General features: G+C 38.8%; 1 protein-coding gene across 1 annotated transcript in view; it reads left to right on the top strand.

Annotated features, from left to right (window-relative positions):
* Positions 1–14693, top strand: part of NECTIN3 (nectin cell adhesion molecule 3) — a 130237-nt gene extending 115544 nt beyond the window's left edge. The window contains exons 8-9 of the mRNA XM_060149048.1: positions 13028–13090; positions 13881–14693. Coding sequence (XP_060005031.1) covers positions 13028–13090; positions 13881–14060 — 243 coding nt within the window. The 3' untranslated portion in view covers positions 14061–14693. The remainder of the gene's footprint in view (positions 1–13027; positions 13091–13880) is intronic.
* Positions 14694–15093: the final 400 nt, after the last annotated feature.

Below are 15093 nucleotides of genomic sequence, written 5' to 3'. Positions count from 1 at the left end.
ACTGTACCTAGAAGATGCTCAGCTGCTGCAATTTAATACATCGTCCTTTCCCAGCACATCAGGTGCCTTTGCATCTGTACAGAACAGAGCTCCGTACTCCAGTGCATATTGCCATTTGAAAGCTATTTATAAGGAGGTGTCACATTACCCCACTGTACATATGGGTGGAACCTCATAAGGAGAAAAACTCTTAAATTAAAAACAGTTGAAATATATATATTTCATCTCCTGCTAAGTTAAGGAAAAAAGTTTAGCTATAATGTGAAGTGCATGCATTTTCTCAGAACAACTCACTTCGTCATCCAGCTTGCCCTGTTAAAGATCTGTTGCAGAGGTTTGTAGCCAAGTTCTTTTTTTTTTAATCTTAAATTCTTTTTTTTTGAATTTTTGAATTTTATTTTATTTATTTATTTATACACCAGGTTCTTATTAGTTATCCATTTTATACATATTAGTGTATATATGTCAATCCCAATCGCCCAATTCATCACACACACACACACACACACCCCGCTTTCCCCCCTTGGTGTCCATACATTTGTTCTCTACATCTGTGTCTCAATTTCTGCCCTGCAAACCGGTTCATCTGTACCATTTTTCTAGGTTCCACATACATGCGTTAATATACGATATTTGCTTTTCTGTTTCTGACTTACTTCACTCTGTATGACAGTCTCTAGGTCCATCCACATCTCTACAAATGACCCAACTTCATTCCTTTTTTATGGCTGAGTAATATTCCATTGTATATATGTACCACATCTTCTTTATCCAGTCATCTGTCGATGGGCATTTAGGTTGCTTCCATGTCCTGGCTATTGTAAATAGTGCTGCAATTAACATTGGGGTGCATGTGTCTTTTTGAATTATGGTTTTCTCTGGGTATATGCCCAGTAGTGGGATTGCTGGATCATATGGTAATTCTATTTTTAGTTTTTCAAGGAACCTCCATACTGTTCTCCATAGTGTCTGTATCAATTTACATTCGCACCAAGTAGCCAAGTTCTCGAGGTAGATTTTTTTTTCAACATTTCACAAAATAGGGAAACATTCAGGCATTTGCTGGCATTAATCATCTAAATATTCTGAGTGATCTCTTCTTGTTTTGAACTGAATGCACATTCAACTAAACTGATATTTTAAAATAAATAAGTTGAGGACTTTGTACTGTTACATCTCCTTTTTCTTTTGGATACTTGCCGAAATCTAGATGAGGAAGGATGAATATAAAAACTAGATCCTTTTCATCTACTTCTGCACATTTAAAGGGTCTAAAGTTAGCCTGGATTTTATTTCTCAGAAAAGAAACTTGGATTACCTAGCTTCTTTATTTATTTTTTTTTTAAAAATTCATATTTCTCCAAACCATACTAAAAATAAGATGATATGGTATTCAAAATTGATTTTAGAAGGAGAAAATTAAAGTGGGTCTTCAGGTTCATAAGAAGTAAAACTTTCACCCTTAATGGTGCCATGGTATCTGTTAGAAAATTCTCCACCCACAAATTGTTGTCAGGAGGACATTATTCCTGTTGGCCTTTTCCTTTGATCTGCCAGGTACCATGCATATTGGTTGGAGGCCTCATTTGTTCTGTGAACACAATAAAGCACCTAGACTTACTGTGAAACCCTGCATAAGTCTCTCAGAGAACCTTTGTCTGTTCTAACCCTTACTGCTGAGTTTCCCCAAATCCTTTTGGAAGTAAAAATGAGATTCTAGCAAAGCACTCTGAGCTTCTTTGGGGGGAAAGTGACAGAAGATTTTTGGAGCTTTTGAATCTAGTTATATTGAGTATATTCTTTTCCTCCTCTCTTCCAAGCAACTTACATAGAAATGCAACATTAAAAAAAACACAACAACAACAGGCTACAATCAGAAGCAAACATTATGCCCTTTCCTTGAATACACAGATGGTGCTTACTCTGTTTGATCTGTTACCCATTCTGAGTCTGTTAGGAAAACACGACTCCTCTTCCAAGTGCATGCCACTCTTCTTTAATACAACATGCTTCATCTCTGTGAGCATGGAAGGTCTATTTCTGAACCTGCAGCTGCTGCTCATCTTCACACGAGCAGCAGTGTTTTCCTCCATGTGATAACGTGTAACCCCTCCCATTTTGTTGCATCTTGTCATTGTCAGGCCAGCGGCTTTCACCTCTTCTGGATCTTTCACCTGTAATCACACACGATGCTTTCGGTCAGAATTCTTTGATTCAACTCTGATTTGCCTTAATCTTCCATGGGGGCCCATAAAGTGTTACCCATCTTCTGGGGGCACAGCAGCCCTTTTCCTTCTACTCCTCCTCCCCAGCCTCACAACTGCTTCAATGTCTGTGACATGAGCAGCTCACTCCCCACCCAGGGATTTTACAGCCTTTGTGCTCTCTTTAAGAACTATCATTCTTAAATCTGTGATCTGTTTTCCTGGATAGAATGTGATTTTTCTCATGATTCAACTCAATCTGTAGTGATAATCTCTGCTATTATCTACACTGTTTCTCTTTTCATGGACAAATATACCTTCTGTCCCATAAACCTTTAATGAAGTACATGGCCTACGTTTATTCTTTTTTCCTCTTATTTTCTCTTTTTGTACATGCTTATAGCATCTGCAGACTTGGTGTATAGCTGTAGGTCTGTTGGTGTTTTCTGCCTTCTCTCACTTCCCCTTCTCTGCTCCCTGCTATTCGTGGTCAAATCCTGGATTTTCCTGTTCTCTAAAAAGCCACACTCACCATCATCGTGATCATCACCACTGGTTAGATGGATATTTCTCAGGCCCTGCTTTCACTGTGTTGCTCGCATAGCCTAGAATCTGGGTGGCTCTGGAGGCTTGGGACTCTCAGCCTGGTGCTCTGTGGTCATACCCCCCCCCCATACCCTCAGTGCGGTCAGATGAGTCCTCCCACCCCATCAATAGAGTCTGGGTTCTCACTGTTTCACCTTCACCTCTCCACAGCTTATCTTGATTGCTCTAGCCTCTGAATTGCCGTCATTCTCATGATGTGTGTTATAGGTCCACAATCTGTTATCTACATTTATAAAAATCTCTAGGCATCTGAAGTTTTTTTTCTAAGTTATTTATTTATTTATTTATTTTGGTGGCATTGGGTCTTTATTGCTGGGCACAGGCTTTCTCTAGTTGCGGCAAGCGGGGCCTACTCTTCGTTGCAGTGTGCAGGCTTCTCATTGCAGTGGCTTCTCTTGTTGCGGAGCACGGGCTCTAGGCGTGCAGGCTCCAGTAGTTGCGATGCTTGGGCTCAGTAGTTGTGGCTTGCGGGCTCTAGAGCGGGAGGCTCAGTAGTTGTGGTGCACGGGCTTAGTTGCTCCGCGGCATGTGGGATCTTCCTGGACCAGGGATCTAACCCGTGTTGCCTGCATTGGCAGGCAGATTCTTAACCACTGTGCCACCAGGGAAGCCCCTGAAGTTTTTTTTTTAAACTCATTTTGCACCAAAATCTGACCTGAACTGTTGACTCTCATGAAGCTGTACATAGTCATTACTTTCTTTACTTAATATGAATGCTCATATTTCCATTGCAGAAATATTTATATGCTTGATTATGGGGTTCTGTATGGGGTTTATATTTATAAAACATCTCCAGATCCTTCTCCAGAAGGGTCTGGAGATGTTTTACAAATATATGGAATAAGTGCATATCACCTTTCTAAAAATCTGAAAAATTTCTGAATTCCAAAGTACGTCTGTTCCTAAAACTTTCAGATAAGAAATTGTGGATCTGTAGCGCTTTGAGGTTATAATCAGATTAGATCAGTAGGTGTTTATATACCTACGGCATGGTAGGTACTGTGGTAGAAGAGAAAAAGTAGAAGCGTAAGACAGGTTTCCCGCTTTTGAGTGGTTTGCATTCAAACTGTGTTGCTTTGTTGTTTAACTGTTTGGAAGACAAGACACGTGAAGCAAGGTTGTAAATTCCTGGAGGGCAGGGGAACAGGTAAGTTCTTTGGCATTCCTGTTGGTAGAGTATTACTAATGATGAGGTTATTTCAGAGGACAGACTATTGATTTCCAGCCCATTTAGAGAAGACTGAAGTTCACCTCTCTGGAGCTCAGCTGTCATAAACAGCAGCACCAAAATCCCCACCAGCTCTCAGACCAGGCATCCCAAACATGATGGCACCTCTCACGAACACTGTGTCTGAACTAACGACGCAGGACTAAGGAAGGAGCTGCTGCTGCTTCAGTGGCACCTGCTGGTGGCCCCCAAGGAGGCCCCTCTAGGTAAGATCCATTCCAGCCAGGCTCACCCACAGCCTAGGGCTATTCCAGCTTGGGCAGGGACTAGGTAACTATGTCACCTTAAATGCCATTAATATGGAATTAATTTAAATATCTTTTAAGTTGATATTTTAAAAATATGATTTACTCCTTCTGCTTTTTCCCCCAGAAGTTCACATTTAGTTCTTTGTTTTAAATAATGGAAATGATCATGTCCTAACAGACCGACTCCTTTCAGTATCCAGTGAAGGAATGTCAGTTGAAGTGGTATTTACAGATCCCAGACTTGGCGGATGACCTGTTATTTGTAGTTGTTAGCCTGTTCTAGGGGCTAATAGAAAATACTCAGGCTTTGTTTGGCCATTTAAACTATGTGGGCATGAAGACAAAATGCTATGTTAACTGTCATTTACTTTAGTAAGCAGTGTTTCTTGCCTGATAGAGGAGCAGCATCTAATAAGAGCATATATTGAACACTCAGTTCTGACTCTGTTGAGTAAACTGAAGGCAAACAAAAGATCCTTGACTCATTTTCTTATCTCCACTGGAAGGATTCCCCTCCTTTTGTGTCATCGACTTCATCCTCCTCCTTAAACCACTGGTGCTGTGAACTCTGTTCCAGTCACTGACATGTTCTGGTCATGCTTAACCCAGGAGCTGGATTCCAGCCCGAGGTACCTTAGGGCAGGTTGCTCAAGACGTTAGTGCCTGTGGGCAGGGAAATGCCAAACTGGGATTACAGCTACTTCTCTATTTCAAACAGAACTGCCTACTTTGGGCTTTATATTTACAAAATTGCTGTCCCTGAAGGTTAATACTAGCTTTCCATAGCAGATGATTTCTCTTCTGTCTCGCCTTCTTTACTGTTATTAGGTTATCTTCCTTTAGAAGAAGAAATAGTGTTTGTTACCTAGATTTTCTTTTTTCTTTTCAGGAAAATGATGAAAAATGCCTTTCAATTAAATGTAGGACCCCAAGGGAAAAAATACATGTAATTATTAACTAAATATATTCAAGGATCCTTTAGATTGTTCATGGGTTAGTAATCATTAAGCAAACAGATAAAGACCTATTCATATTTTATTTTCTACCTTTTAATTACACTCTCAATAGAAGCGGTAGATTATTGGTAAGGGAAATGATTCCTGTATTATCTCACCTTTCAGTAGGAAGGACTATAAGAGTAGTGGTGCTCTACATTTATTATACTGCATTTTGTTTCACAATCTAAAATATGTTTAGTGTTAAAGATTTTAGGAGGCTCTTTTTACTTTTTTATCTTTTTGCTAAGAATAGCGTAACTTATTAAGCACAAAGAAGTTCTTATGAGAGTATCTTTTCCCAGTGCCATGAGTTCAGGAACGTTGGATCAAATATGAGATTTGGGAAGGCTCATATTAATAGTTTCTAGAGAGGAATTAGAATTTGGTTTATGAAGATAGTATTTCTGCACATAGTGGCTTGGAGTACAATACTGTGCCTGATATAGAAGAGGTAATTAACACCTTCTTTGAGGGCATCTGTGTGCATGGATGAAAATACATTAACGGCTCTGGATTGAAGGTTTACCTTGTGGGCAAATTTGGAGATAAAGTGATATGCGTGGGTAATTTGGTGCAGTGTTAAGGCAAGGGGTTGAAGAGCAAAGATGCCCATTGTGACAAGGACAGCACAGCATTCTGATGTTAACATGTGCAGGTATTTATTAGTTGTGGAAAGTAGCACATATGAATGCATAATCATTTGATTTGTGTCCTTTAAATGGGTAGGATTTATGCTTGGGGGGACATCTTAGTATTGTATGTGGGTGTCTCATTCGCCTGCAGGTAATTTTCCATCATCTTTATCATCTGTCTGCCTTAATTAGGTACTTTGCTTTGCATACATATTACAATTTAGGTGAAGTATCATTTTCTTGTGTATTTTAAGGTAAGCATTAGTGAGACCATAGCCAAGATAAGAAATTTCATTAAAATGTGTCATACCAAATTTTACATTGAAAAATTAAAATCTAGAATGTATACTCAGTAGAAGTAATGAAATTTATTTACCAGTGATAAGAAGGAACACTGTCTTCCTTTTGGATAAGAAAACGGTTTCAACAACAACTAGGCAGTTATAATTCTGTGGTGACTTAAGAAAAACCCAATGCTGCCTTGTAGGATAAGATATCTAATATTCTTCTGTCTTATAATAAGCCTCATGATTAAGCATACATTTGAAAAGTTTGCCATGAGGACATTCTGTAGTCATTTCTGCTTGTAATTGCGTCATTGCAATCTTTAACATTATAAATTAGGGGACTGGACATTGCTCTCAAGGTACCAACTATCAATATATCACTGAAAGGTATAGACAAACAATAAAACAGGAGAGGAAATGCCCTCTAAATTAATTTTATAAAGTATTATCCTACAGCAAATGACCATTATGTGTTCAGCCCTGGGCTGAGGCAGAGGTAAAACTCTGAGAGTCCTAAACTGCTCAGGAAAAGACCTGCCTTTGTTTTTCTTTCATTGAGGCTGGAGCCCAAGCAGGAGGGGAAGTAACTTAGGCCATAGCTTCTGTTTGACCAGTTCAGATGAAGAAAACTCGGAGCAGCTTGCAAAATTGTCGAGTACTGAGCATCGCAGTCTCTCCCCTCAGTTTTATGCCCTCTCCCCTTTCAAGTGCCCATTGTGTTCTTGCTTTTGAGTCCCCTTCTGCAGTCAAATTAGGAAGATAGTGGATATACTCAAGGTAGGAAGATAGGTAGCTTTGTGTGATGGTTTAAGACACAGACTTTGGAATTACATAAATATAAATGTGAATCTTAGCTCTATGAACTGGGAACATTGCTTCAACTCTCTTGAGCCTCAGCTTCCTCATCTTTATTATAGGAACAATAATAAAATTACCTTTAGGACGTGATATAAGAATATGAGGACATTTAAAGCATATTGTACAGCACCTACCTTAAGGGGCAAGGAGTAGGGGAAGAATCTTTTGTCAGTCCTTACAAGTTACAGTTGTTCTTCTGTCTACACAGAGCCTAATGATGTCTATTTTAACCATGTTGACATTATTGAGCCAACTTCTTTGTTCCCCTTTTCTCTTCCTTTAACCTTAGATCCTCTCCTCCAGTCTTTATAGATTTCTGAGTATTGAGGATCTAGAACCTATTTTCATGGTGTTCACACCCTTCTCTTGAACATGTTCAGACCTAACTCTGCCCTATTCTTTGCAGTTAGGAATTTAGACCCCAGGGTTTCTAGTCCAACTGACACAGCTTTCACAACATACTCTAGCACCCAAGACTTTTGTGGTGACCGCTGACTGAGAGTGGGAGTCACTGAACATCTATCTACTCTGTGATAGCACCATGTGAGGTTTGGGGGAAACCTCCCAGTCTCCTTCTTAGAGTGTTAACAGGAAAGGATTTATAGGATGGAGTGCATGGATGGAACACAGAAATGAACCTTACTCTCTCAGAAATTGGGAAAGAGGAGTTATAAGCAAATAAAATCTCAAGTCTTGGGGAATAACATCCAGGTACACTTTATACATCGAATCTGTATAATGTGTAGTGGCAATCTGCATTGATCATGATTGATTCTAGATATTAGAAACCTAAGAATTGACTAAAAATCAGTAAAAAAAAAAATTCTCAATTTGAAAGGAAAAGGTTGATTAATAACAGCACCCCTTTGACATTCACAGAGGAAACTTCACAGGCTTTTGAGAAACCCTACATTCTTAAATACCCCTATCTTTTATAGAATTCATATATGAGTTGAGAATAACAGAGACAGCTTAACAGTTGCTATGCTCATTAACGAGCTAAATGACTATTCCATGTCAGAAATCTCCTCAGTCTTCATTCAAATTTGTGTCTCAACAAAGTTACAAATTAAACCTGTCGTAACCTTGTAAAATTCACTCATGAATGGTTAAAACCAGCAATGTTAAATCTGTGAATGCCAAGGGTCTACTGTAATAATAAGAGACATTCATGCGAGTAGCTTCGGTAATTATCGTGGAGAACAGTAACAATTATATATCTCATTAAACAAGTGCCTAATTAATGTTGTTGTAAATTTTGCTTGATTAGAACACAGTCTCTATAGTTGTTGCTCATACAACATGGCTGGCTGCCCTCACAACTATTAATAAAAGTGAAAGGGAAAATTGACTTTTGGTTCACAGTTTTAGTCATGGCTCAGAGAGGTACTTAATGGTTAGGAATGTAATATCCTTTATGCCTTGAGGAATCCATACTTAGTGAATGATGTATGATAACCATTTATTCATGTGTTAATTCCTTTAGTGTGGTGAAATCATATATCTATGGATTAGGAACTCAGTCATTAGAACACAAGTAAGCAATTGAATATTGGAGTCGAGAAACTCCTGCATCAAGGACAATCTGTTATAAAGTATTTATTGAGAATTTACTGTGTCCTTGCATCACGCCAGATTCCAGACTATGTTGGTGAATTCCCATTTGAATTCACCTCCACGTGCATGCTCCTCCAAAACGGAATGACTGTGATAAAATGGAAAGGTATAGTTTTTTAAAAAAAAAAACTCAACTTTATTGAGATATAATTGACATAACACTGTGACCCATTTTAAGTGTACAGTTTGATAAGCTTTGACAATTGTATACATTCATGCAGCCACTACCTCAATCAAGGACATTTCTATCACCTGAAAAACTTCTCATACACACCCTCCACCACGACCACCCCTCCTTGACACCTCAGGCAACCACTAATGTGACTTCTATCACAACATACTAGTTATGCTTTTTAAAAAGAATTTCACATAGAGGGAATCACAGCATGCTTTTTTGTGTCCAATTTCTTTAGCATTATATTTTTGAGATCCATGTTGTTGCTTGAATTAATTTCCTTTCATTGCTGAGTAGTATTCCATTTTATGAATACACCATAATTTGTTTAGACATTCAACTGTTGAGGGCTGTTTTGGTTTAAGGTTTTGGGATACAAGGAATAAAAACTTTAGTTTTCTTTTTTTGTAATATCTTTGTCTGGTTTTGGTATCAGGGTGATGCTAATCTCATAAAAGTAGTTACAAAGTGTTCTCTTTTCTCCCATTTGCAGAAAGAATTTAAGAGTAGTATTAATCCTTTAAATGTTTGGTAGAATTTACTAGTGATTCCATCAGGGCCTGGAGTTTCCCTGTAGAAAGAACTTTGTGTCTTTCAAGACATTACAGGTAGAATCATAGTAGTTTACTAATAAATTCATTATTCATACATTCTTCATATAATCTCTACTCTGAGATTCTCTGGTTTTATAAAAATAATGAACATTAAAATATTTAGCTATGTCTGGTGTGCTATAAGTGGCAGTGTAAAGTTACCCAAGGATGTGATGCAGATGCTTGAATTGGGAAGGTAGCAATGGAGGAGAGACCAATTACAAACTAGGTATGAGGTTGTGGGGTGCTTAGTTTACCTTCCCTTATTACAACCTTAGGAACTGAGGGAAGATGGATGGTCCTTCAGCAGGTTATGAGTTTTAGGTATCTTGTTAAGTGGAGGTTTTAAGAGGTAAGTTAATAATGACCTTTTAGAATTTAAGACAAAGTTTTAATAGATATTTTCATTTATCTCTTAAGATGGCAGATTCTTGAATATGTTTGCATGCCAGGAGGTAGGAATCCATGGCAAAAAAAAAAAAAAAGAGAGAGTTGAAAAATAAGAGAATGATATGGAAGTTATTGTAGATGTGGGAGTGATTTGCACTAGTTAGAAGAAATCCTGTTTCCTCCAGGCTTAAGAAAATTCTTGAAGAGGCAGATGTCAGTTGGGGCTAGGAATTGGAGGGAACATTTTAGAGAAAAGTTTGGGAAGGTAGGAGAATGTGTTTAACAAGAACAATGTTTACAGTTTACAGATCACAATGAAAGAGTCTGAGCAAAAGGGAGACATGGAAGGAAGTACAGAGCATTTTGAGGGTGAAATTATGAAACAAGAGAGAAGACCAAAAGGACTCCAACTTGGTAGTGGGGATAATGGTTCCAAATGGAACTCTAGTTTGAAGTTCTTCTACTGCCAGAGCAAGCAGAGTATCCAGGGTGATTGTAGACTTGTTGACAAAAGCAACTTGAAATCTTGGTTCTGTCGTCCCTGAAAATAAACCTTAGTAACTCTAAAAGCTCTGTTTATGGGGTTTTAAAATATTATCTATATGGAAACAGATTAAAATATAACACCTAGTAAAATGCAGAGGTTTTGGTTTATTTGTTGAGTCAGAGAAAGTAAAAATATTTATTAAGATAATATATAATAAAACTTGAAAAACTAGTGTCATTAGCACCTTGGAAGACAGGAATGAAAGTCTGCATGACTTTAGTAAATCAGGAAAGTGAATATGGGTTTGTAGCTCAATAGAAATTGTTACAGTACATGTAAGTAGGGAAATCAAAATACGTATTAGAGATTCAGAGTATCCCAAGGCTTTCTGGGAAAAAACCACAAGAATAATAGAATAATATATATCATGTATCCATCAGTTAAAGTATTGTAGGTAATTCAGTTTATATATACCAAGCACCAACCATATGAAAGGTATCATGCAAGACCCTTTTCTGTATACTGTGGTGATTAACGTTATTAAAAAGTCAGAATATGCAACGTTTAGGGTAGTTTATGGACTAGCGGAAAGAGAGCACAGGTACCCGGAATTTAGATTGAATTTAGTTCCTTAGGTATCTTGTCAGAAGCTAAATGGCCACGTAATGCGGAGGCAAGCACAGCATGCTGTTGCATAGCCCTGGTCCCTAATGCAGGGCCATCCCTAGGATGTGTGGGGCTTCTGTCTGTATAAAGAATTTGATTAACTATTGTACTACAAAATTCATGGGCTCATGTGAGGTATAATGATTATTGATGAAGGGTTACAATATTGGGTAGAGAAGAAGAAACTTAACATTTGCTAATTGTCCATTCAGTGCGAGTGAAGACTATTCATGGTGTCCAGACACCATTTCTTTCTGCTCAGCCCTAGGAATTCTCTTTTCTTGTCCAGTATTTTCAAGTGTACCGCTTCGGGCTGATTTTATATCTCAGGCCATGAGAAAAGGTTAGCAATGCTGTTATTGCTCATAAAGCCATGGCTCATCTAAAATAGCCAAGAAACAAAAGAAAATGCTAATTTTAATTTTAGGTTATTTTTTTTCTGAGTCTGTTTTCCTTGGACCAGCACCATGTATGTAATTTGTGAGGCTCAGTGCAAAGCAAAAATGCAGGGCCCCTTGTTTAAAAATTAAGCATGTCAAGATGGCGATACAAGGTCCATGAAGCAGGCCCTGCCTTGGACTTTTACCAGTGTGTACTGTCAGTATCAATAGTCATGTGGGAAGCACCCTAGAATCATGCAGAATGTGACAGGGGGAATGAATTTGTCACAGATAACTTACAACTTGGATAACGTGGCATATGATATAGAATATCAAGAGTTGATAGTTCATATTTCAGTGAAGTTATTGGTTAAATGTTGAATTCTTACTGTTGCAGAACCACAGGCTAGGGTGTGGGGATGGAGGAGGATGACCAAAAGAGGTTCACTGTTTACTAGGTTGAAAGATACAGACATTAGGAACCATAAAACTGACAGAGCATGATGTCTGCTTGTTTATACCTATAATGGAGGTATAAACAAGAACAATAGGAAAAGTAGGAGTAAATAAACTTTGGTGGGTAGTGTGGAAAAGTCTTTTAGGAAAAAAAAAAAAATGACTTTATTCAGACCAAGATGGGTAGTATTTCAAGTGCCAGAGGTTAAGTGGCAGACCTTCCAGACAAAAAGGACAGCATGAGCAAAGACAGTGAAATGAAGAGCGTGTTGATAGATATGCCTACATGCTGGGACTTTCAGGCATTCTTTTGTTATATTTATTGAACATCTGTTTTCCAGGCACTGAGCCAGAAGCATGGGTATAAAAGTATAGGTTTAGGAATGAGAAAAAGCATCTACCACTTACCAGCTGTGTGACTGGAGACACCTTACTTAACCACTCTGAGCCCCAGTTTTAGTCATCGGTAAAATAAAGACATTGGTTTTACAGAATTAATATAAAAGTTAAATGAGGTAATGTCTATAAATACTCCAACCAACACCCTCAATCCAGCGAAGGAGAAAGCAAATAAATAATTGTGATAACACATGCTGTGAAAGCACGGAAAGGAGAGTGGCTCTCTGTCTGAGGGTTTTGTGCCTCACTTCCTAAAAAGGGATGATATTTGAACTTGGGGCTGAAGGGTAAGTATGTGTTTATAAGCGAAAGGGAAGCCGAGAAAGATTCTCTTAGGCTGAGATTTGAAAACGATGCACCCCTTTATGATCTGTATGGGGTTGGAAGACAGGGAGTAGCAACAGGAAACAAAAGCAGACCATGTATACGTCTATAAAACCTTTCATTGCCACTCCAAACCCTTTTTAGTCAATTCAAAATATCAGACTCTTCCACTGAGAAAAGGCAAGAGACCTGTGCTGAATGTTACCTCAGGTAAGATGTAAACAAGTTTGCATGAGAGCTTCTGTAGCAGATGTTCTGTGTATTTTCTTCCTTCTACAAGAAGTTTGGAGCCAGGAGAGAGAGACAACTCTCAGGAAATGTAGTTGCTTTTCCCATCCTCATGTGGAACATTTTGCTTAGTTGGCAGACATTTAACAACACATGATTGGCTCTTTTAAAAACAGGAGTCTTAGCGGTCTTGGTTGCTATGTCTTATCATAGCTTTAAAGTGCATGTCTTTTTCTGTCTTCTCCCTCCAGACTGAACACTTGCCTCTGCAGACTCAGTTCAAAGGAAGAGAGGCTGGCAGTCTCCAGCGCTCTGTAAGTAACATGGTCCTCTAGTAGGGTCAGCCCAGGCGGAGCCGGGGACCACCATGTTTATTAAAATACTGTTTTATTTCCATGAAATTTTGTTTTATTCACCTCTGCTCTCTGACCATCTGTGGTGTGATTTTGTAAAGTCCTTGAGCTTGCTTATTCCTCTTAGAAGTAATCAAGTTTTACGAAACCAGTAACCTGACAGAGGCTCAGTACCAGACACACCATAGAGCATCAGGGAGGTTCATTTTATGGTGTCAGCTGTGACCCAGAGTCAAGCGAGGAAGAAAGGTCAAGACAAGAGGCTATTTTTTGACAGCATTTCTTAATCCTCAGCCACGTTGGGCATACAGTCAAATACCAGTTCATTTCACTGTGTCTCTTCCCTAATTCCCCAGTGCTGAATCCTGAAGCTTCTTTTGGTTTTGTTTTGGTTGTTTTAGTTCTCTTTATTATCTCATGCATGGATTGCAAGCTTGAACCTTGCTGAGAGACTCCTGCAGTTCACAGCCTTGTTTTTCTCCAGTTTACCTTAATTGATACCAGTTCCAAATTTTGAAACCTGAAACTGACCACAGTCCTCCTTAGTCACAATTTTCTATTTAGGAGATGCCACCACTCTTGTACAGGTATTGTAAGCAACAAGTGACTGGAAAATGATTAAGTTGTTGAACTTTACCTTGCCATTCAATAGCTTGTGTGTAATGAATTCTGTTATTGCCTGTTTTTACCCAAGAGCTAGAAAAAACACAAACAGCTGCTCTGATAATGTAAGCAATGTTTGAATTTTTAGAATGGACTGAATAGCAGAAGATTTGACTACGAAGATGAGAATCCAGTGGGGGAAGATGGGATTCAGCAGATGTACCCCCTCTACAATCAGATGGGCTACCAAGACGGGAGTCCTGGCAAATATCATCCAAGTCGTGACCTGGAGAGAGTCTACATCAACCCACGGGAGCATTACGTGTGATTGTCCTCTTTCTCCAATGGTGTTCTAACAAATGTTTATTCTTAGATTGAGGGAGAGAAACTGAGGCCAATAGGTATGCTTTTATTCTGTCTCGTATAAAACAATCCCAGTCTAAGTATATCAGAAGTAGTGATGAATGACTTGGAGCCAATAGCACATTTCTTCCTTTCATTAAGAGTTTCTTAATCACCAGCTGTGTTTTTGAACTTGGCTCTAGCTTTGTGTGTTTCTGTGATGATGGTGTTTAACTACTAACATTTGGCCTACAACGGCATGTGCATTTAAAAGTAAAGCATCTGCCTGGGATGACAGCAGTGATTCTCCAGAACGAAAGGCCCCAGCTGGGAGTATTAACCTCACTGGGTCTCAGGCAGACCAGCCTGTTCATCTGTAACTCAAATGGGCAGGAAAAGGAGCTCAAAATCCATCTCACTAATTATTTAGTTGGGATTTGGCTTTTCCTGACATGCTTAATACAATTACAATACCTCCTTACAAACAGGAGGCCTGAGAAAAGAGACAAAATTTGTTGTTTATCCCAGAAACAATAACAAAAGGCAGTTCGGACCTTCAAGTCTGTTGGTTTCGTTTAGACTCTTGTGATATTGTAATATGCATTCCTTCCTGATCACCAAGGTCCTGAGGGATGCGTATTTCTTGCTATTATCGGCCTGATCTTGATGAGCTGTGTGCTAACCAGGGTTCTTCTCTTACTCGGTCATTGTTCCCACAGTTCTGTTCTTTATAGTCCAGATTAGCCTATTTCCCACCTATTAAATTCTAGAAGCCCTGGCTAAATGGTGGACAACCTTGAGCCTTGAGCCCTCTTTTCTGTGGTATTGTATATGACAGACTCAGCTTTCACTACTGAAAGTTCTTTCAAGCTAATCCTGTCCGCACAGGCTTTGGCTACCCTTTGCATTCTTCAGACTTTTTATTGTCTGTGTTTTATCTACCTCAGAAAAAAGCCTGCTGGAAAATCACCATGAAATAACCCCTACTCTTAAAACCCAGCTAGAGAATTTGAAAACCT

Source organism: Lagenorhynchus albirostris, chromosome 5, assembly GCF_949774975.1.
Source record: "Lagenorhynchus albirostris chromosome 5, mLagAlb1.1, whole genome shotgun sequence".
Taxonomy (NCBI): Eukaryota; Metazoa; Chordata; class Mammalia; order Artiodactyla; family Delphinidae; genus Lagenorhynchus; species Lagenorhynchus albirostris.
Note: the sequence above shows the minus strand (reverse complement) of the source record. Positions and strands in the feature narration are given on the sequence as shown.